The 23,482-nt window shown below is 39.5% G+C and overlaps 1 protein-coding gene across 1 annotated transcript; it reads right to left on the reverse strand.

Moving 5' to 3' along the window:
* On the reverse strand, window positions 1–23,208 carry HELLS (helicase, lymphoid specific). Its single transcript, XM_082054602.1, has 22 exons — window positions 23,052–23,208; window positions 22,845–22,966; window positions 21,035–21,157; window positions 19,842–19,901; window positions 19,297–19,333; window positions 19,142–19,206; window positions 18,188–18,229; window positions 17,139–17,363; window positions 15,561–15,743; window positions 15,154–15,297; window positions 14,392–14,588; window positions 13,599–13,695; window positions 12,365–12,526; window positions 11,725–11,867; window positions 9,993–10,131; window positions 8,707–8,790; window positions 8,499–8,618; window positions 6,627–6,743; window positions 5,547–5,706; window positions 1,735–1,831; window positions 1,456–1,532; window positions 1–536 (listed from the first exon to the last, which is right to left on the reverse strand). Exons 1-22 carry the CDS (start codon window positions 23,080–23,082, stop codon window positions 439–441), a joined length of 2,523 nt encoding a protein of 840 aa, XP_081910728.1. The 5' UTR covers window positions 23,083–23,208; the 3' UTR covers window positions 1–438.
* Window positions 23,209–23,482: the final 274 nt, after the last annotated feature.

Raw genomic sequence — 23,482 nt, forward strand, 5'->3', positions numbered from 1 at the left:
TTTAGGACAACCCAGACATTTATTTGATCAAAATAACTTGCAGAAATTAAAACCAGAAGCTACACAATTGGCTGTAAAAAAGGCACATGTTCACTCCCTTCCAAATAAACCTACAATTGACACCATATAGAAAAGTGGTTTAGTACTTCCACAGGAAGATTTTTACACCAATCTGCCAGTTTTTACCATTGATCGATCACAAGAGCTAGCTGCAAATGTGAAACATGCTCGTTTTCTGGATTCTTTACAAGAGCCTACCAAAGCTACAACATGATACAATCACCTGCATTATACTGTAGAACATGTTAAAATTCACTGGAAAAACACAAGGGATTTGAACAAGCCCTTAAAGAAAAGATCAGTACGTTTAAGTGACATCTCTGGAAGATCTGCTGTCAGTTATGTTTGCCGTGTAAGACTACAGGCCACATTCGCACATTAAAACACGCATTCTGCATTGGAATCTGATGATTCTTCTAAGATCTTGAAGACACCCATTTTTTCCTTTTTCATCTTTTCCGAGGTCTTCATTTGATCTAGGATTAAAACAAAATAAAAATCAACAAAAACAGGAAGTATCTGCAACCTTACTATTGCAGGCTGCAGTCAGCTGTATTAAATATCAGTGCATCAAGAATAATTTTCTGTATTAGCAGTCAATTAATGGAAATAAGCAGTTTTTATAAACAATTTATTTAGATAATCTAGGAAAAAAATTCAAGCATAGCAACAGTTCTCCTATGGCAAAGTTATTTTACTCAAACTATACATATCACACTTATTTAAAACTAGCTGTCATTTTTGCTTTTAAATTCTGTAATGACTGATTTTTTTCGATATCTATGATTTGAGGTTTGTCACTCCTAATGATGCTGAAGGAAACAAAGCATCCTACATCTACTGTTTAGATGAATTGAACAAGAATTTTTTCCTTTCTCAGGAAAGTTTTTTTTTATATGTTGGCCTGACCAAGCACTAAAATTTGCAACCTCAAAAATTTTATGGGTTTTTCTTTAAATATTTGATCCACTGACACGCCACAGTAACTCTGAAAATCTCATGGTTTTTTTTTCCCCCCAAAAAAACATTACAACTATATTTTGAGTTAGGTTCTCAAATAAGTTTGCTAAAATAAATGTTTTCTGAGAATAATTTCTACTTTGATCGATTACAGAAACTTAAGAGGGAGAGTTGCTGTGCAGAACACCTCCTAATCTATGCTTTTCATTCACAGTATGCTCAGGGCACTAAGCATGAATGTGATTTTCTAGAATACTTTTGTTTAAGTTCTGTTATCTCTTCTTCAGCAAATCCTATTGAAAGTATCAGCAAAAGGGCCGAATGGTCAGAGGTACAACCCAGCTGTAGGAGAGCGAAGCTATGGCAGGTTTCTACGTATTTAGTCCCTTACAAAATACGAACATGAAAAACAAAGAGATTAAAACTATGACTTACCAATAAGATCACTTCTATCCAACAGTAACTCTAAATCTTTATCACTGATGACTTTTTCTTTAGATCCTTTAACCTCCCTGTTGAGGAACAAATAATCTCACAATACAGATAAAAGCATGTTACAGTTAGTATTACATAGAAGTCAGTTTTCCCACGAAGCGGAATCTCTAGGACATTTTTCCACTCTGAAGGGCCACCTACCACTTCATAAGACAAGAGAGTTATTAACAGCTGCAAGTTACAAACTCATGGTCCAAGAAAAATATGAAATCTGCATACCTCTCATAGTCTCTGGATTTCAGTAATTCTATTAATTCCTGAGGGTCCAGGCAGCTCTTTGACTGTGCTAAACCAGATTTGCCACCTTTAAACTGATCTGTAGAAAGGAAAGATTTTAAGAAAGTCCACAGGGACAGCAACAAATTGTGTAAATTGTTAAATCAATGCTGGATGCACATTAACGAACCAATGACTCTTACACATCAAAATTAATGCTATGTTTCATTGTTCTAGCCCTCAGGTAAACACAGCTTACACTAATAGCCCAACTGGTGAAAAAAAGTCAGAGGTACACAAAGAGTTTACATGCAGGCCTTTCACCTTCTAGCTGTAGTATGCAGAAGAACTGATTGAAACACCAATTCAACATGCACACACGCACACACAGAGCGGAAGAGCCGTTAGTTCTACTTACAGTAAAAATATTGTAAATAAAGTTAGATGGCAGATGCTGAAGTTTGTTCCCTTTGTATTGTAAGCTGGTTGAAACAAAGTAAGCAGTATTAACCACAAGATAAGAAATATGTGAAAGACGTGTGGTCTGCAGAGAGAACAATCCTCAGTTTAATAGACTAGACAGACATGACAAAATAATACATGTGTGCTGGTTTGACTGAAAATGAGTCAATTTTTTTTGAAACCTTTCTTTTCCATAGCTAACACAGTGAGAGTTAATGTTTTTAATTGCTCTAGTCTGAGAGCCAAGGACATTCTGAGTGCTCTGCCCACAGGTGTGAGGTGGCTGGTAAGGGGGCATAGAAGGGGCAGAGCTTGACTGACATCCAGACTGATCAATAACAATATTTCATGCCATTAGAGTCATGCTTCATATTTAAAGAAGAGTCAGGATCTTCCAGCTAGCTCTTCACTCTTTTTCAGGACTTTCTTTAGTTTGGCCTTTTGCCATCCTGCTGTTTTGCAGAGGCCTCTGGGCCTTTCTGCCTCTTTCTCTCTTCTCTCTCTGGGGTCAGCTCTTTGGGACCAGGGTGCTGCTTTGTGAGGAATTGCACCAAGTATCTTTTATCTTATATTCTATTTTCCATTTTATATATATTATTAGTTGTAGTAGCATATTAGTTTTATTTTTTTACTTTATTGAACTGTATCTACCTCAATCTTTGAGTTTCTCCCTTCCCTTTTGATACTCCCCCCTATTCAGGGTGGGGGGAGTGAGCGAGCAGCTATCGTGGTTGTATTGATAGCTCGGGTTAAAGCACAACAACACCAGACACGGGTTGGTTTCTTGAGGAGACTATGCTAATGCCTATCTACACACAAATCTGGGCATCAGCCCAAACATCCAAAAAACTTATACAAGATTATTACTTAACTGAAGCTGAGCATGGATGAAGTCAAGCTCAGTCTTGCACATTTCAAGAAGACATGCAAGGCTTACTTACTGTTCTGTGCCAAGTTTTGTCACTTTTTATCAACACACATACCCATTTTATTAAGTTTTTATCAATCCTTTTCATCACATTCACTGCTCTGCTTTCCTGTACCTTGTCCTCCCCACACCTTTTCCCATCTCCCTGCAAGGACTCGCTGTTTCTCTGCAAATAAAATGCAAGTTCCAGAGGGGTCTGAGCTATGGGATTCTCTCCTCCATCAACATCTGCTGTGATACAAGGATCCAGGATCCAGGTCCTGTCATGCACTATTAGTGATGCAGCCTCTCCCTTTGAATTTTCGGGGTTTCACAAACTATATGGGATTCAAATAGTGCTGTACAGGTCTTGGGTGGCAATACTAGCAATATGAAGAAAAATAAAGACGACCCTATCAAGCACTTAACACTTCAAATAGAAGTTTCTGTCTATCACTTCCTCTTAGTCTGACATCTACTAATTTAACTAAAATCATGCTGGTTCTCATACAGTTTCCTAGGAAACTTTCTTCAATAAAACAGAAGCACAAGATGGAAAGAGTAACCTGGTACTAAGGCCAAAAAAGCATTCTGTTTGGCAACAAGTTCCAGTTCTTAAGCTCTAGTACTTGTATACATCCTACATGGTTAGACACAATTGAAAGGCCTGACTTAAGTAAGCTTTGTGATATCCTTTCCTCATTCACTCCTCCAAAGTTCCAACACTTTTTAGAAATTCAAAATAACAGGATCCATTACATCACCTTTATGTTTTACACAATGGCACCAAAGGCTCCTGAAGGGGACAGCCCTACCTAAGCTGCAAGATTTAGGTATGACTCACCAATAGTTACCAAGATAAATACTCAACTTAATGCAAAACTGAAGGCATGACCCAACTTGACACTTAGCTTCCTTCCAGTACAACTAGACACCGCTTCCCATTGCTACTTTAGTATATGGCAGTCATACACTATTAAAGTCCCTTCTGTTTTGTGTACTCATTCTACCAGTTTGGCTTTAACTTCAGGTTGAACCATAAGAAAAAAATTGTTTTTTTATTAACTTGGTCATTAACATGCCTACACAGACAGCAGACCAGGCAATCACACCAAGACAGCAGTGGTACAGCTAGGATAAAGGAAGCATCTAACAAAGATTAGCTAACATCATCCAAAACCAGGGGCAAACCACAGCTTAGGCTTGACAAGCACTGCACGGTGCAGCAGACAGTTAGAGCTCTGGCCTTTCTGTCTGTTTACACCCCCATGAAAATGTTTGGGTTCCCCCTTCTGTTAAGATACTATGAGAAATTTTTAGGCTCCTTCAAAGTTTAATATAAGGCTAATTATTGTCAGAATGCCACACCAAGTTACAAGAATTGTATTTTTCAAGTGATCTTAGTGTTCAGAAAATGCTATAGGGAGCTACTGTCCAAATATCACAAACAGAATAAGCTACAGAAGCAAAGCAGGATTTCTTATAGGACCCAAATAAGAAAATTTACCCCCAAAAGAGAGACTTCAACCCAATAATTTTCTTAAGACACTTGAGTATGACCAGCTATATAATCAAGAACATAGCAAGAATCACCATTGTTCTGCATGTAAAATCAAGGACTATCGGTCTGTTCAGCACTGGTTAATTGTTGAAACAGGACTGTGCTTATAACATACTGTTCTTAAATTCAGAAGGACAGTTGCAAACAGGATGCTGAAATTTTTTACAGTGATTTTAAAGCTCTAGGATTTGCAAATGCAACAAAGTTTAATAGGAATCCCTGCACAAACCAACAATCTATAGTATCTATTCATTTTACCAGTTTTAACAGGAACACTCCCTACTCAAGCATGTTTGCCACTGCAACTGGAAAAATCTATTGCTAAACTTCACATCATGAATCACTGCTCTAGATGTCATCAGGTAGGCATATTGCTCCAAATGAATTGTTATAAATTAAACTGCAAGCAGTAAGAATCTTCTAATGTGTTTTTCCACTTATATTCTGGTCCATTTAATTTGATTTTTAAAAGATAATCAACTCAGACTTGTCATCTTCTCTCTAAGCATTTTTTATGCTAGAAGACCAAAAACATTTGTGTCAAACAAACTATCATCTTGCTGACAAGCTGCCAACAAACCTAGAGCTCTACTCTCTTATTGACTGTTTTCACCGATATTTCTTTCAGGTAGGCTCACTGTCCCATCACCCCTCTTCTTTTTGTTACCTACTACTAAAGGTAAGTCATATATCATGGTGATGCCAGAAACACTAGAAGTGCTTTCCTTTATTTTGCTGGTGATCTACAACCTAAGAATGCATTTTGAAAAATACTATACAGCCACTTGTTGGGAAGATGAAGCATTCACAGAGTGGCAAAGAGTTCTCTCAAGATTTAAAGAAGCAACACGTGCTTGCAGGAAGGCATAAGAGAAAGATACTAACTTTTGTGGATAATCAGCTTCTCCAGCTTTCTCTTGGCAGCAGCTCTCTCCACAATCTTCTGGTCAATTGTATTTGCAGTCACAAGACGATAAACAACCACTGGCTTTGTCTGGCCAATTCTGTGACATCTGTCTTGGGCCTGCAAGTCCGACTGGGGGTTCTGAGCAGATAACAAAACAAGTTAGCTGCACCAGTAAGCTTAAGAGACATACCACAGGCAGCATTTTCAATAGTGAGCTCCGAGAGTCAGAGTGGAAGCAATGAGCAGGGCAGCCCAAAGGTAAAACAGAACTCGTATCTCTTTACTCTTAAACTCATCCATTACAAGCTCTGCCGCTGTAGCTGCACAGCCAGTGTAACCCAGCTAGCTCAGACTGCTTCTGCACTATGTGCTGCACTTTTCAACAGATGGACATGCTTTGTAGCACCAGTTTAGCTGAGGTGTTAATCATAGGTTTGTGGGGGATTTTGTTGGAGGATAAGACAAGAGATTTTAAAAGTTTTTCAGGCATTTCTGAAGCTGCTTTAGCTCTTCTGAAGTTGAACAGTTGTGCAAACAGCAGAGCTGTCTATTAAAACGAAGTGAAGATGCAGAGGTCCTCAGTCATTTCCTTCCATACCTTACCTCTCTTTTTCCCAGTTTCCAGCCTCACAGAAGCAGCAGAATCCTAGCTAGCTAAAACACACGTGGCAATTCACAGGACAAAATTCAAGGGATTGCTACTAACATGACAGCTGTTGGAAACAGGGAAGCTGTAGAAGGTCTGGCTACATTAAAATTTAAATAAAAAGAAGAAAATAGATTTTCAACAGTAACAGAAAAACCACTCCAGCTTTTGGTATAACTCAGGAGCAAAGAGGCTAGTCTTAGAAACCAACTCTAATGCTGTATTCAATAAGCTAAGAATTCAAATTTTATATATTAAACACTTGCAAACATTACTTTATCATCTTAATGTAACGCCTCATTAAAGTTACAGAAGTGGTCTATACCATAGTGGGTTAGTAAATGATTATCAAAAGCAGAAATAGAGAAAGCATTTTATGACACACAGCATTAGGTCAACAGTCCCAACTTACCCAGTCACTATCATATATGATAACTGTGTCTGCCGCAGTCAAGTTAATGCCCAAGCCTCCAGCCCTTGTACTCACTAAGAACAAGAAGACTTCAGGGTCAGTATTAAATTGATGCATCTGGAAGAGAATTCACATATTAAAAAACAGCAAATGGATCAACCATAAGGTAGCTAAATGTTTTATTTTGTGAGATCTGTGTTTAAAAATAAGAACACATATAAAATACCACACACACTGTCAGAAGCCAAACTAAGGCTTTAAGAAACATTGTCTGTGTTTGGGAAAGGCCAAGATCAAGAAGTGAAGTAATTGTATTTTCTTATCTGATTATTCCAATGAGTTGTCTAACACACAGAGTAGAGATGACTACAGGGAGGTATGGTCCAAATCACATTCACCTCCACATAACCTACCATTCAGTGATGAGCAAGGTTAACACAGTCTGAGTTGGAAGAGCCTAAAAACACATCTACTCCTCCACACAAGCAATGACCTAAAATATTGATGCCAACTTTACTGCTACTTCCAGCCACCCTGTATGTCTCCTCCTCTTACTTCAAAAGTAAGAGTAACCTCCTGGCCTCTTACTCAGCATCCAGCCTACCTTCACTGCAAGATGTTTCCAGGTTGTCAGCACAGCTCCTACCAGGTCTGCAAAACCACTCAAAACCTATTCTACTTAGTTTGACCACCCACATACTGATAGTAAACTGAAAAGAGTACAGTAGTTTTCAGGACTTTGATCACAGCAGAGAAAAAGAAACCATCACCTCACTGCCAGGTGGAAGCAGCTACCCAAGCTCTCTAAAAGCCCCATATTCTCTGGGCTCTCCTGGACATCAGCATCTGAAGCACCAGCAGCAAATCATGGCCCTGGGAAGAGCTCTAAGGAACTTAGACTGTTGACCTGAAGATATCTCTCATCCTTCAGTGATACCACACTGTGGCAGGCACACAATCAACTCCTAAAAATCACCACAACCCAGCAGTACAAAATTTTAACCAGCTTAACGGAAGCCACTATAGCTTACTAACATGCTGCTAATTATCCTTTCCTCTTTAAGAATCAGCTCTAACAGTAGAAACCTAAGTGTTCAGGGGCTTGGTTTTCCTCAGCCACACAGTGGCACAGAGAAGCACAATTTGAGCTAGATGATCTGTCATGTGCCCTTTTTCTGTATCTTCATAAACACCACTGCATACTTTAGAGACCAGATGGCAAATGCAGCACATTCCCGAGATACATCCTGAGTACTTCTTCCATGTATGCATTGTTCTTTTACATCCCTGGAAACCCTCAGAGCATTTCCAGAACCACCCTGCATGGCTGCTCTTTGTGATAAAAATATGCCTTAATAGTAAGGTATTCTGTGGTTACTTGAAACCATTACAAACATGCAAAACTAACAGATTATGCTGGAATTAATCCACATGCAATTTTAGGCTGAAGTTACAGGTGTCCCACTAAGTACAAAACTCCATTTCCTGGAAATCCACATCATTTGGCATTAGACTCACAGTACGCTCGCATAAATGCTGCCATCACATCCTGGATGCTAGGCAACAATACGTGCAGGGATAAAGCTGGCATTAGGATCTGCCACAATCTAGATATATTACATACTTCACATCTGGATAACAGAGTACATGAGCGCCCATCATTCTAGGCATACCCCAAGACAGTGGTTCAAGACATGTTTCATTGCTGCAGTATATCTGAGTTGCAGATATTAAAGCAGCAGCAAGGATGTTAGTTTTCAACAAAGATGTCTTTTGCCTATTAAAGGCTAAATACTGTGCGAAATTGTGCCCCAGTGTCACAGGAAGAAGCAAAGTTGTTAACAGGCTCAAAGGGTGTGTACATCTACTTACATTTTCTTCTCTCTCTGAGTAGGACATAGAGCCATCCAATCGACTAAATTTGAAGTTTCTCAGATAGCAGTAATCCATCAAAATGTCAAGCATCATAGTCATTTGTGAGAACAAGACAACCTACAAAACAAGGAAGATTCCTTAGTACCATTTTTTGGTCAGAGTGAGACAGCTATGCCCACCCTCTCCTTCTACGCATTAGCTTTACCTTATGTCCTCTCTTCTTCAGTTCTGGAAGCATTCGGTCCAAGAGTAGAAACTTGCCTGAGTTCTTTACTAGATCTTCATCAACCTTGCAACAGGGGAGAAGGGATCATGTATTAGGAAGGAAGGATACCAAAGGTTTCCCCGACTCAGAAGCACCAACAAAAGCTGTCTTAAAGCTTCTCACAGAAACAAGCTTGTATCATCTTTTTCACTAAAAGCTGTTAGATTGGAAGCAACACTGATTTTAGCAAACTACGTTTACTCAGTTATGTCATGATGAAATTAAATCAAAACCCACCATTTCATATACTCAAATAATTTTTTAAAAAACTCATTAGTACAAACCCTTATTATTTTAATTTTTTGACATGGAAAAGTGCTGTTGTTTCTTTACCAGCATGTAATTAGGGCACGAGGCTTCCACCCACTGGATATAAGCAAGAACTGCTGAACAAGGTACTACACACCAGCCAAGTGACAAAAGTTGACAAAACAGGTTTTTAGACTGCTACCTTAGACTCCTCTTTTGTTGAAGAGTTTGTTACATCTAATTCTTGCTATGGGCCAGGAGCAAGGATATATAAACTTCTCAGATCTGAGCCATACAGCAGCCACCTTGGTAATTCCTAATCCATTTTCCTGAGTAGGTACAAGCTCCTCCAAGTGGTCAACTTTTAAACAGCCTTCATTTTCTACACATTAACTAATTTCCCCTCATCATCCAGACCAGGCTATCTGCTTTTTATGCACTGACTTTACACTGATAAACTCCAACAGCTTGTTCCTGAGTGCACCTGAATCTGTTATAACTCACTGAACAGGACGCATGACTACACATGCCCACAAACCTACATTTAAAATGTGCAAGCAACTTCTAGTTGTTCAAGATTCTTTCAATTCAAATTACTTCATACTTTCCTACATTACCAACTGCTTTGTGTAGATTAAACTACTAGCTGAGCTTGAGGTAGATCCTAAGACACCTTGAGTCAATGGAACCCAGCTACTGTTTGAGTTCAATAACTTTGCTCCCAGCAGATGAGCGCTGCCGTAAGGAAAAACACTAGAGCATCACTATGCAAAGGCTAAATGGGCAGAGGTTGAGCTGGTCTCTGCAGCTGCTGCTGCAGGAAGCTTCGAATAATGATTCTGTCCCATTGCTGGTACTCAACAGGGAGGCATATGCCAAATACCTTGAAAAGATCATTCCTTACTGCTTTGAGCTCACAGTCTATTGCTTTTTAGTGCCTGGAATGATTTTTCTTGTAACCCTTTTAAAATATGTACCTTGAATTGTTGTGTGGCAGGGTCCAATGGGTATTCAATAAGATAGGGGTGATTACAACATTTCCTCAGTAACATCATAATATTCTGCAGTTTCAGGTTCACCTCTGAATCCATGGGCATGCTCACTTCTACCACGGGCCTTGAAAAGATACATCATTGTATTAGCACAGAAAGTGTCACCTTATTATGCTACAGATACTGAAGAGAAAAAAAAAAAACAATAAAGCCAAAATCAAGCAAAGGATTCACACACTTTATCAAATGTCCTCAAAATCCCTCACAGTTAGTTAAGCTATTAACCAATGAAGTTTCTTTCAGTGCCACACTTGGCATTAAAGGCATAAATGTTTGCCATTATTGGTTTAAAACACAAAAGGGCAGTCAGTAGTAATCAGAAGCAGAAAAAACAACTTGTGCAAGTCACCCAGCAGAAAGGGGAACAGATACAACAAATGGTCAGATCTTCTGCAGAATCAAATGTAAGCTATTCCAAAATCAGCTCTCGGCCTATCTTATTTCAGCTACATATACACATTGCAGGATTCACAACAAATACAGCTAGTTAGCTCTTCCACATCCAAGTACCATCTCCAACATAAGGCATCCATGCATACTATAAAACTAATACAAATGTCTATTCTTCCAAAGTACACTGGACTACAGCAAAAATCTAGCAAAGTAAATACATTTCAACCCTGAAGATTAACTTGGTTTTCCCAATGCCCAAGGGACTTCCAGACACTTTGGAGTCACCAACAGACCTCATCAAACCCAGGAATGAACATGATTCTTCAGTTCCCTCAGTCCTGAACCTCAACTCTGACCTTAATCACCAGAAAGTGACATACACCTGGTGCCACCAAAACAGCAGTAACTGTGCTGGCCATTTGGTTTCCAAGCCTCAGCTTAAGCTTACATGTTTTACAAAATTTGACACGGAAACTGGTCCTCTCTTTTCTCCAGTCTTAAGCCCAAACTTCGCTTCAGGTATTCATGAGTAATTTCACAAAAAACTAGGAGTTAGCACACCAGCACTATCCCTTGTTTGGCCCTTGAGCCAATGAAAGATATACCTGTGAATGTAATGGATACTGGAGAAAAAAGGTTCACCTGAACCTTGCAAAGCCTGCAAAACCTAGCCATAAACCAAGCCCTTCTACTCTTTGTCCTCATTGCTAGCTGCAGCCAGGACCTAAGCAATTACAATGACATTTCAAGTACCAAATAACTAAGATGAAGCAGTTCTTCTCTGGCTGACACCCAACACCATCTTAGACCTTGAGGCTTTGGTGAAACCACAGTTCTTCACTACCAAAATGTTTCAACAACCCAAAGGAATTCTGTTTCACACACGGACATTTCAGTTCTTTATGGATTATCAACAGCACTATAGCCACAGGACATGTTTAAGACTGTGGCTAATAGAAATAGGGACTCAAGAAGCAATGTTATTGCTAGATCCTGCAAAGGCCAAGGGTCTAAGAGGTCTGTAGCAAGTAGGAGTAAATGTCTTGTAGTTAACTATAACACTAATGAGTCAGTAAGTGACAGTACAACCTAATCACTGCTATCATTGCCTAGCGACTATTAGGTAAAAGCAAAGGAACAAAGCTACAGGGATACTGAATTACGAATTGCCATTCTTGATCAATTCAAATAAGCAAAGCCTCTGCAAGTAAACTAAGAGGGAGGTATTTAGTACAATAAAAAAAGAATCTTTTAGGGTAGGCACCTCTCTTTTTCTGTTTCCTCTTGCATTTTGCTGATCAATTTTTCCAAGTCATCAGGTGAACCAGTATGTTCTTCACAATAATTAACCAGTTTTTGACTACGGCGTTTTGGTCGGCCTGAAGGACTCAACTCAACTACTTCTTCCTGTGGAAAATTATAATGTTGCCATCAACAGCAGACAGCTTTGTATTCAAAGGTCTATGATGACCCAAAAACTCTGAATACTGAAAAGAGGTCTCATGATATGCACCATGCATTGCTTAGACTCAGCAGCTGTAAATTTTGCTAAGTACAAAATGCAGCCCAAATTTTAAAGGTATGTAATAGCAGATTTTGAAAATTTATGCTTGACTTTCAAAAGCTGCATAAGCACCTTGTTGATTTTACAACAGAAATCATTACCTCTATGAAAACTGTCTTCTTTTTCACCCAAGCTACAAGTAACCAAGAAGAATATATTTACAGTCATATCAGTTCTGTGCTCACTGAGGCCACAGTGACTGCCATTGAAACAGAAAACAAAAGGCTCAGACTAAAACTTTAAGCAAAAAGTGCGTTTAGTTAAAATGCTAATGAAGCAATTGCAATGTGTTTTTGCCATTAATAGCAAGCACATTTCTAATATGCATGTCAGTAGATACCTCATTATTTCCAAACAGTTTCCTAATGGTGCGATTTACAATGGCAGTATAGAAAGTTTCTTGCTTCTTTGCCAGTGGTGCATATACCACAACTTCTCGTTTAGGCGGAACCTCAAGAGCAACGTCGGATTTCAGTCTTCTCAGTAAGAAAGGTGTCAGAATCTGAAATGTTGAGCAGATGTATAAGAATTATTCAAAGCTCTCAATATGGCAAATTAAAAAAAAAAACACACAAAAAAAACAAACTAAAAACCCCCAACAAACAAACAAAACCAAATGAACAAAAACAAACAAACAAAAAACACAAAAAACAAACGATGATGACAAAAAAATCCCACAAACACCAACAAAACACAACCCACAAACCAAAACAAAAAACCACCCACAACACACAAACAGGTCTATTTTGTCATTTAAAAAAAATTAACTTCCAGACTTACATGTTTCATTTTTTAATATGGATGCCTACTCCAAAACCTTTATGCATATGTTAGTAAAGCATGTGTTCAAACCACATATCCATTGACATTTTAAAGATTTTGAAGTCTTTAATAAAGTGCAGTAGTAACTACACTACAGACTTCAAATAATTTTCATTAACCGAAAGTAATTTTTTAATGAAACAGCTCTCTTTTTGGTTATATTTCTTAAGTTCTTCTAGGAAAGCCCATACCTTTAACTGAAATAAATAATAAATTGTAACTGACAATTATATCTGGAAGATATTAATTGTATCGCTCACCATCAGTTTACCACAAGAAAGTTATAGCTCTGTAAGCATTTACTTCCACCCTGCCCCCCTTAAAAAAAAGGGTTTTCAGTGTTAGTTTGGTTTTGAAGACAAGCACATTATACAACTAGTTTGTCAAAAGGTATTCTGTTCAGCACCTAAAAGTTACATAATTTCCCTCAAAGTTATCTTTCAGCAAAATGAATATATAAATTGAATCTTTTGGCAAAGGGAACCAAGCTTCAATTAACTTCAATTAAGTCTGACTAAACTCAATTCAGTTCCAAGAATAAAAAGAGTCATTATCAAAGAGGAATAATGTTCCTTTCAACATTTATAAGCGCTGGAGAGAAAAGCCCACAGGTCTAAGGAAGTCCAGAAGTGCCAGAATAAAAGCCTCAGGCCCAACATTCAGCCCCACAAACAAGATTTTGACACACTTCATAATAATGGTCAATATTAGAAATAAATGATGAAAAAAAAATAAAAAAATAAGTCAAAAACCTGATGTAGCATATGCAAGATGTTTTGCTCCCTTTCTTTAGCAACAATATCTTCAGCAGTTTCTGTAATGCTGGTAATATCAAACCAGGATTCAAAGCTATAAAAACAAAGCAAGAAAAAAGGAATAGCTTACTTCATAGCTGTTATTCTTCCTTACTTAAGTATACTATTCTTCTCTTATCCTGAGATTTAAGAAAATCAAAGCACTAATATCCTTCATTAATACAGGGCAAACAGGAGGTATTTCTGAAATATACCAGTTAATTCAGATGCTTGAGGTTTTAAGTGATTGGTAAAAACACCCGTACTAGTTAGAATATTCGCTATGATTTATTATACTCAATTTAGTCTGTATATTTTTCCAAAATTAATCTAAAGACTGTTTGGGCAACACTCTTCCACCTGACCATCTACTGCTTCAGAAAAGGATCTGTCTCCCATGAGTCCCTCGTCTGTCAGCCTCACACAACTTTTTCCAGCACCTCAGAGAATCTCAAGCAGCACCAGGCACTTAGGATTAGACAAACATCTCTCCCCACAAATGCTCATGCCTTAGCTCAGAGTTGAGCTTCCACTATCCATACAGCTGACAATTATTTCCTTTCTTTCTGAAACAACTACGTGTGAAGGGAAGACACATTTCAAAGCCTTTACCATCAAATAATCATATCAAATTACAACTGCACCATAAAATAGGTCTTCACATGATGATACAAGTTTAATTATTAAAGAGCTACAATAATGCCCAAACAGAACAAAGGGGAACAGTTTTCACCATCAGATTACAACCTACCTTTTCAAATCATCAAACACATCTGGCAACAGGAAGTTAAGCAACGACCAAAGCTCTGCCAAGTTGTTTTGCAGGGGAGTACCAGTCAACAGGAGTTTATTTTCGGCATTAAATCGTTTCAATTCTCTGATAAGGCGGCAGTTCATATTTTTAATCCTGTGACCTTCATCTACTACCAGGTATTTCCAGAAGCAGTTCTACAAAAAGAAAGGGTGTTTCAGTACATCTTAGGTTTACTCCATCAAAACATGGTCCAGATGAAATAAGCAGCACTAACAAGACTGATACGGCCCGTTTAAAATATTCTATTTACTGCTGTTTCTCACTAGACGGTCCAAACAGTTAATGCCATACATCTGCTCCACGGTACCTCCATTTAGAAAGCCTAGGTGATAACAACAAAACTTCTACAAGAAACTCATCTTACTGAAACAACCATTCTGCTCTTAACCGTGATACTTATACACTAAGTATAGCTTTTACTCTAAGCCTCCCCCATCATCACCTACTGAGAGCACAATGAAAAGAGCACTATGCTGTAACTGTCTGCTTACTTCATTTTTTTGATAATTTCAAGAACTTCTTAAGCATAGAATTCCAGAGCCACTGCTACCAAGGAAACAGAAGTGAATGGCAATATAAATGCTACACTGTGACACTCATACAGGCAAGCATGTGGTGTTTTTTCACTATATTTAAAAACATTGCTACTAGCGATGAGGCATTCCACTCATCCTAGGACTTTCAGGAGAACGTAGATACCTGCAGAGCATTTCTGTCTCGCATTGCTATTTCAAAGGACGTAATGACCACAGGATGGATTTGCAGTGATCCTTGTCGGCTGTGAATTTTACGAACCAGTTTACGACGTTCCTGCTGAGCTCCATGATACAGCAGTAGTGGAATCTGAAAAAAATAAAAGAAGAAGTTTGAAAGTCAGGTGAACTAAGCACATTTAAACCTAAACACAAGATAGTAGAGGTAATTAGCTTTGTTACAAGACAGCTGTAAATACACAGCATTCCATGGCGCAATGTGTGGTAACCACATAAACAACTAAAATTAAACTTATGTTCTATATGGACAAAGTTTCAAGGCAAAAAATAACAGCAAGAATTAAATAATTTGTTCTTTTAAACCTAAGGAATAAAAATAAAAATCTTCGTTACCTCTGGAGTAAATCTCTTGAATTCAGACATCCAATTTGGAAGAGTAGACAAAGGACCACATACTAAGAATGGACCAGGGACTCCTCTCTCCACCATCAATGCTATTGTTGCAATACATTGGATCGTCTTCCCCAACCCCATTTCATCAGCTAAAATGCCATTGATACCATTTTCCCAAAGCATCTGCATACACAGAAAAGAAATGTAAATGCAAAATAGCCAACACACTTTAAGAACAATAGACATCTTTTGGAATTTAACACCTGTAGAAACTCTCTACTAGGCACATTTTATATTATGGACAAGTTAAGATTTCTCCATTATGAAAATAAAGGCAAGCGTATGTAGGTGCATGTGCTTCTAGCCAGTTAAGTGCCTGACTAGGAGGCAAAGGATGTAAGTCAGTGCGATATCAAAAGGCACTTCAACTGCAAGTATAGCTCACACTACCCAAATTTTTACTCATACCTTAGGAAACCCCCTCGAAAAGAACAAGTCTGCTGATGTTCCACTTTTATCTGTTCAAATAGCTTCTACAGGCACGACTACCTCACCAGAGGAAGAAGATGCAATTCCTGGCCAACATAGCCAGCTGCTCCAGCAAAAATTCTTTGTGCAGACACTGCCTATTCTGACAAGTGACAGAGCAACCTCTCACAAAAGAACAGAAAGACAGACACAAAAAGTGTTCTTTGGCTACACTATCCAGTATTCATAAAGATGCATAAAGAACACTATTATAACAGAGGGCCCAAGGAAGCTGTCTTTTCCCTTCCAGAACAGTCCTGTCTTCCCTGCATGCTTCCCAAGGACTGAACAGAGCAAGTGAGTTTATAGTGGCACTCATTTGTGAGATCAGCCTAAGCTTGTCGAAACAGGACACTTATGCTTGTGGGGAAGAAAAAAAGTAAAAACCTAAGAGGAAAACGAGATTAGTAGCAGAACAAAAAATAACTTAGACAAAACTAAGTTATTTTAATTTGTCTTGCAAGCAAAACTGGGGAGTAATTAAATATGTATGTGGAAAATTTTTATGGCAAATTTCTTTAATTTTTTATTTCAAAGGCTAAAGACAAAACATTTTTAAAACACTGTGTTAATGTCACTAGTTAGATTCCAAGACGCAGAGAACAGAAAACTTTCATTCATGTCACATCTGCAAATTAATGGGTCTTTAAACACCTATGGGGCTAATTATTCAAGTCCTTGAGAGAAAAAAGAGTAAGACTGTCCCTTAGTAGTATGCACAGATCTTCTGCTTTCACAAAGTACTTGAGAGGCTGAAAAGCCAGTTGAGTTGAACAAAAAAATGGATCGAGAAAGGGAAGAAGGAGAACATCAACCAATAAGTCTAAAGAAAATGTTTAAAAACACAAATATCCTCTCCATTCTGAAACTTTTAATCTGCTGCTTGGTAACATTTTCCTAACACCAGATTCTTCTATCATAACAAATCATAAAGAACTGCCTCTTCTTCACCTTCTCTGTATAACTATTATCACAAACTTCTAGTGTCCCTTCCCCTCCATTTCTTGTTTCCAACCAGCAACAGATTCAATTTCTTCAACCACTCCATACCCTGAGCCACTCCATGCCTTCCACTTGGTACCACCGCATTACACCTCCAGTAAAAATCTTTGGCTGCTGAAAAGGCACTGGTTGTCCATTAAATTTCCGTACTGGATCAAGGAATTGCTTGGCACTGTGTCGTACAGCTTGACACAATCTGTCCTTAATGACGCTGTTTGAGTCTCCATTTTTCTGCAGGTCTTCTGGACATAGGTTGTCAGAAGAGCTTTCATCCTATAGCAGGAAGTCCAAGAACATGTGACAAGTGGAATGCACATCAAAGCCCAGCTAAGATCTACTTTTGCCCAATTTACACCAGTCTTACTGTGCAGTGAAGTCAGTCAGCCCCTGACACAAAGACAACAACTTATTTTGAGTAACTGTCAACTCAAGAGTAGAATTTGCTTTTAGGATTAATATTACTACATAGCTAGAAGTCAAAACTGCAAAATTTTGATGCCTTATATGCATTCTTTGCTCCTTTAGAACTAGAGAGCAGTGATAGCTACTGAAGAGATTTGTCTTATAATTTTCTACCTATAAAAGCACACAGACTTAAAACTTCCCCACTGCAGCTGGCATTTAATGCAGCTATTTCCCTTCTCTAAGTGGACTCTAGAGAATGTTGGAAAGTAATTCATAACTGTGCTTGCAGCTTTTAAACTACAGCAGAACCAAAAGAAACCACACTTGGTATCTCCATGCCTGAATGCTTAAAAATTACTATGTCTTAAGGTCTTCTACACCAGCATAAATATTTCTTAATAAATTCATATTTCCTTTATTTTTGAAACCACAAGCATTCTATAAAGTATAAACACATTCAAATTCAGTGTTTAACAAAACATAAATTAGAAGATTTCACCCCAGATTTCTGAAAACAAATATGTAAGTGCATTCACTTGCACGATTTTTTAAACTTCTAATGCAGGACATCAACAGCTAGCAGAGAGACGTTTATTGACAAGAAACATTTAAAGACAGACTATTAGGTATAAAAAGCCCTCCCTGCCCTTGGGCTTAACACACTTAAACTACAATAACATGTGCCAACATACCTGATTTTCCACTTTACATTTTTTCGCCACTGATAATATTTCCTGGAAACAAAGAAAAAACTTTGCTTATGTACTTTTCAAACTTAAAGGCTATTACAACCTGCATTTCCTGAGATCTTTTAATTGAAGAATCTGACATAATTTAGAGAGCTTTCCATACAACATCATTAAGCATACAAGTGACCCTAAGCAAGGCCACACACAGAATTGACTGGGTTGGAAAAGACCTCAGAGATCATCAAGTCCAACCCTTGGTCCAGCTCCAGTCCATTTACTAGATCATGGCACTAAGTGCCATGTCCAATCTCAGTTTAAAAACCTCCAGGGACGGCGAGTCCACCACCTCCCTGGGCAGGCCATTTCAATGCCTGACCACTCTCTCTGTAAATAATTTCTTTCTAATATCCAGCCTAAATTTCCCCTGGCAGAGTTTAAGCCCATGCCCCCTTGTCCTATTGCTAACTGCCTGGGAGAAGAGACCAATCCCTACCTGGCTATAATTTCCCTTCAGGTAGTTATAGAGAGTGATGAGGTCACCTCTAAGCCTCCTCTTCTCTACACTAAACAATCCCAGCTCCCTCAGCCTCTCCCCGTAGGTCTTGTGTTCAAGTCCCTTCACCAGTCTTGTACACACCACACACCAGAGAACACATTCCAATTACAAAGGGTAAATGAAAATTCAACTAGAGATGTAGTTTGCCTCCCAAAAGAGGTTAAAAAGAAAAAGCAACATCTGAATTTAACCATTCTGACAATACTGCTTGTTGCATAGATCTTTGTTGGAAGACAGTCATACATTACACAGAGATCAGTGTTGGCTGTTGGTTGATAATATTTGATAGCAATGTATGAGAAAGTGTTGCTCTAAAATACAGACATCACACAGCGATTGCCTCATCCGCTAAAATTTGTGCTACAAAAATCCAGACAAGCCTATTTATAGTTATGGCCTACCTCTTTGGACATAATTTCTGAGATGTTGTATGTCCCATCTTCTCTTCCTCTCTTCTTTTTTGCACCTATAGGATAACACTCAAGTTCATACAACACATCAAATACTAAAGAAACTAAGAACACCAGTACTGACAAGGCAAACCCTAATACATTACCTGATTTCTCTTCTTTGCCATCACCTGGATTTTGACCCTAGAAAATATTTAATAGAGGAAGAGATTTGTTACCTTATGCATCTCTAACTATTATGACACAGATAAAAAGATGTAGTCAGCATCAAACCATTGCCTTTGAAAGCTGCTTGAAACACTTAACTATTAGTCAGCTTACAAAAATAGAGGAAAAAAAAAAGTTCCTGCCTATCTTTAATACTTACTCAGCATCTCAGCTGAATAAGTAATCATTGCTAAAAGAAAAAAACTCCTCAAGACAAATTCAAACAATTTTCTTTAGTATAATTAGTCAGAAACATCTCCTTAAGATGGTATCTTGCTAACATCTCCTTGCCATGGTATGCAAATTTTAAGTGCTTTTAAACAGGCTTATTACAGTTAAACAAACATGGTATACTAGATAGAGCCTGCAAGTTGAATACTGGCTAAGTCTAACTTAATCAGTTTCCCTACCTTGATCAAAATTGACATGGTAATTTGTCAGACCTTTATGCAGAAAGTTGCATAAAATAGCTAGTTAATCTTACCTTGGCAGATTTTAACATCATCTCTCTCTTTTTTTCCAATTTCTCTTTCCTCCTCTGTTCCTAAAAAAAATAAAATAAAATAAAATAAATCCCATGCGCCATACACACATTCCTCATTTCAGTAACACCCAAAAGAAAAGAGAACTATCCATTAAAGAAGTGATAACAGGCATAACTTACATTAGTAACATAGAGTTCTGCATACTCTACAGAATTCTTGCAGTCTCACTAAAAGTCTCTGTTCTGGCCTAGCTTAAAACAAAAAAGCAAAACTTGGACAAGAAAGTGCAACTGCTCAGAATTGCTTGTCAGTGAATACTTTAAACGCTAAAATACAGCAATTCAGAAAGATTCCAACACAAATATTCCCAGTTGCAAACTCCTTAATATCACATCTATTGCAGTAAGTTTTCCATGTATCCAGCTCTCCTTTAACTTCTACATATTACCACTTGTGTTGAATTCAAGTTGACAGAAAACTAGAAAAGTATTTTCAGAAAGGATGGTCTTGCAGTTTGTCAGTGTCACTTTTCTGGGCACACTGTTGCTCTGAACCTTTTCCTGGACTAGCGTGCCTATAAACGTACAGTTAAGAAATTCAAGATAAAGCTAGATATGAACTCAGAAGCCCAGGGATTAAAAAAACAAAAAAAAATCACACATGAGATCATTTTATGGAAGCTCTTGCTTGGGAACAGCATGGCCTCAGATCACTGTAATTTATAAATTTGTTTGAGGCCTACATTAACATCCTGATGACAAACCTCATCCTCATCCTTCAGTAATCAACACAAATATGCTGCACAACTCCTACCAGTCAATTCTTTGCTTTTTCTATCCTCCCTCCAGGTTTTCTAGTTCCTTTAAATTTTGTTTCTTATTTGAAATATTTATTTTCTCTTCCTAGCACTCGGGAAGAATTGTAAAGATGTCAGTGCCACCTTTACACTGTGATTTTACACTATAATTCACACTCTTTCTAGTCTGATTTATCTATTAATTTATAGAACAAATTCTGAATATTATGTAAAGCACCACTTTATTCCTGGGCAGTAGTTCCCGTAGATCTTTGTGTTGTGATTGCAATCTTACCAGCATTTTTACTTCAGTTCAAACAGCTGAATGGCAAAAACCCTCCAAAACAGATGACAACCCATCTTAAGAATTCCCATTGCAGACAAAAATACACCTACCTCCAGTTGCTGCTGTTCCATTTTGGTTAGCAAGAATTTGGAATAGATGTTGCTCTTTTCAAGCAAATGTTGAAGCCTCTTATAGCGCATTTCAGTTGACTCCCTGTCCCAAGAAGTGCGAGCCTGGCCAACACCACAAAAAGATGTCAGGAATTTATAGATGGTTCAGAGTTAATACTTTTAATGTTTCACATACACACAGCCTTTCCCTTCCAGACATTATGCATCTATGATTTGTGAGCATATAGCCTCCATGTACCTATGAAATGCTGTGAGATTAAAGTACTTGAAGGTTGCATTCACTTGCATATGTGAACAGGACTCTGGTACACACATGCTTCCAGGGCAGCAGCACAAGGCATTCAAGGGCTCGAAGGCATCTCAACTCCAATTTGGATTTGGAGCAAAATGAGTTTTATTTCCAGCCTCCAAAATTCGGGAGGAAAAAAAAAAAAAAAAGAACACAACACAACCCTACCTGGCAAAATTCTGCACAGTTTCCCAAGAAGTAGTTGGAACTCCTCCATGTGCCATTTGCACAAAGCTACAGTTTTTCATTATGAAAAAGGTATTTCAGACAGCCAGAAAATCATCATGCCTAATTTACAAAGGTCAAGTCAATTCCCAATGTGAAAAGAGTAACATTTGCTCGCTTTGCTTACAAAATCTGTATCTGGCTTTGAAATCAACTCCTGTTGAATTTGTCAAGGCTGCCCGTTGAGGCGTTTGCAAATTACTCTTTAAAACTCAGATTGAGACTCCCCCAAAAGAAAGCATTCATCTAACACTGCCTGTTAGACTGAGATACTAAACAGTGAAAAGGTACAAATTAGCATCTCCAAGAGAAACCCCAGAAAGGCAAGATGCAGCGCTTTACAAGATGCTTATCTATGCCATTACCTTCAGAAGAAACACTGGGGGAAGGACATGCTAAGGCAGACAGACAAGGGAATCTTCTGAAACTAAACAAACTAACAGGCAGGGGAAAAGGCTACTAGCTGAATCATGGAACAAACTGTGACATAGAAAGGAGGGGAGCATGTTTCTCTCCCCCAGAAATCACACCTTTATTTTCCACAAACAGTACCCCATGTCATTCTTATTGGGTAGCTATCACTGAATTATTTTATGAGGAAAATCTATCTCGACAAGCTCTCTGAGGAAAAAGATTGCCTTCTTGTGATTCTCCAAACTGTTTTTATTTGCTTCTGCTTTTCCCAATCCAGATTTTTTCCTTCAGATGAAAAGTACCCGAGGTCAGAAAGATCAACACTCGATGGCAATGCCAAGAGGTAATACAATTAAAAGCTACACACACAGCTAAGCTACACACTAAGCTACACACACAGAAAACGCAAACAAAAAACATCTTACAATTTATATTTCAGATCGAAAATCGGAAAAAGAATTTACTACTCTTCCTGAAATCAGTCTACTTTAAAGACATGGCATCTTAGATTTGTAAGCTCTGAACGAAAAAAGTAAAGAGGTAATCTTCTCCTTGAACGCTGACATGCCCATAAAATGCAATAAGCTTCCGGCTGACCGCAAAAGCCCACAGTTAGCCTTCAAAATTAATACCAAAAAAGAAGCCTCCCGTGGATGATCAAAGGCGTTTGCGAATCGCAGCCACGGCCCGGGACTGTAGCACGTTTGTTTGTTTTGAAACGCAAGGGGCTGCACGACAGCCGGCGCACCCGCGGCCGGGCGCGCTGACGGCGCTCACACCCCGACCCGCGGGGGAGGAGCCCCCTCGGTGGAGCAGCCCCAGCTGCCGTGCGGGGCCCGCCGCCCCCGGGCCGCCCCTCACCTTCTCCAGCATCTGCCGCTCCTTCTCCAGCCCCGCCGCCTCCAGCTGCTGCTCCTCCTTCAGCATGGCTGGCGTGATCACCGCCGCCTCCGCCTGCTCCCCCATCTCGGCTCCCAGCGGTCCTGCAACGAGCACACGGTCACCCCGGGGGGCCCGCCCGGGGGGCCCGCCCGTCGCCGCCCGCCCCGCCCGCCGCCCCGGCCTTACCGCCGCTGCTCGCCGTGTTCTGGGCCGGCATGGCCGCGCGGCGCGGCCGTTGGGCGCGAGGCGGTGGGACGCGCGCCACACAGGTCTCCCGCGCTCCGCCGCTTCCCCGCGCGCGCCGCCCGCCTCGCGAGACCAAAAACCGCGCGCTGCCCGAGCCGCGCGAGAGATGGCGGCACTCTCGCGAGGCCGCTCGCCCCGCCCCCATTCCGGGCCTGCCCGGAGGCCATATCGATTCCTGGCAAGTGACGCGCGTATCCGGGCGTCGCTTCGTTGCGTGCCCGTCCCCGCCGCGCTGTCGGTACCCGGGCAGCTGTTTGGGCCGCAGCTCTGGGGCGGCCTCGGCCGTGCCGTTAACCGGGGTGCCGGGCCGGTGTGTACCGCCCCCCTCACAGAGGCGCCGGCCAAGCACGGTGTGATGAACCCGCCCGGGC

The sequence above is a fragment of the Streptopelia decaocto genome, assembly GCF_964273445.1.
Source record: "Streptopelia decaocto genome assembly, chromosome: 5".
Classification (NCBI taxonomy): domain Eukaryota; kingdom Metazoa; phylum Chordata; class Aves; order Columbiformes; family Columbidae; genus Streptopelia; species Streptopelia decaocto.

Coding starts and splice junctions, on each gene's coding strand:
- HELLS (XM_082054602.1), bottom strand. CDS start 23,082: ATGCCGGCCCAGAACACGGCGAGCAGCGGCG. Junction 11,868..12,364: donor AACTGTTTGGAAATAATGAG/GTATCTACTGAC, acceptor AATTTTCCACAG/GAAGAAGTAGTTGAGTTGAG. Junction 537..1,455: donor GGATAGAAGTGATCTTATTG/GTAAGTCATAGT, acceptor TTTTAATCCTAG/ATCAAATGAAGACCTCGGAA.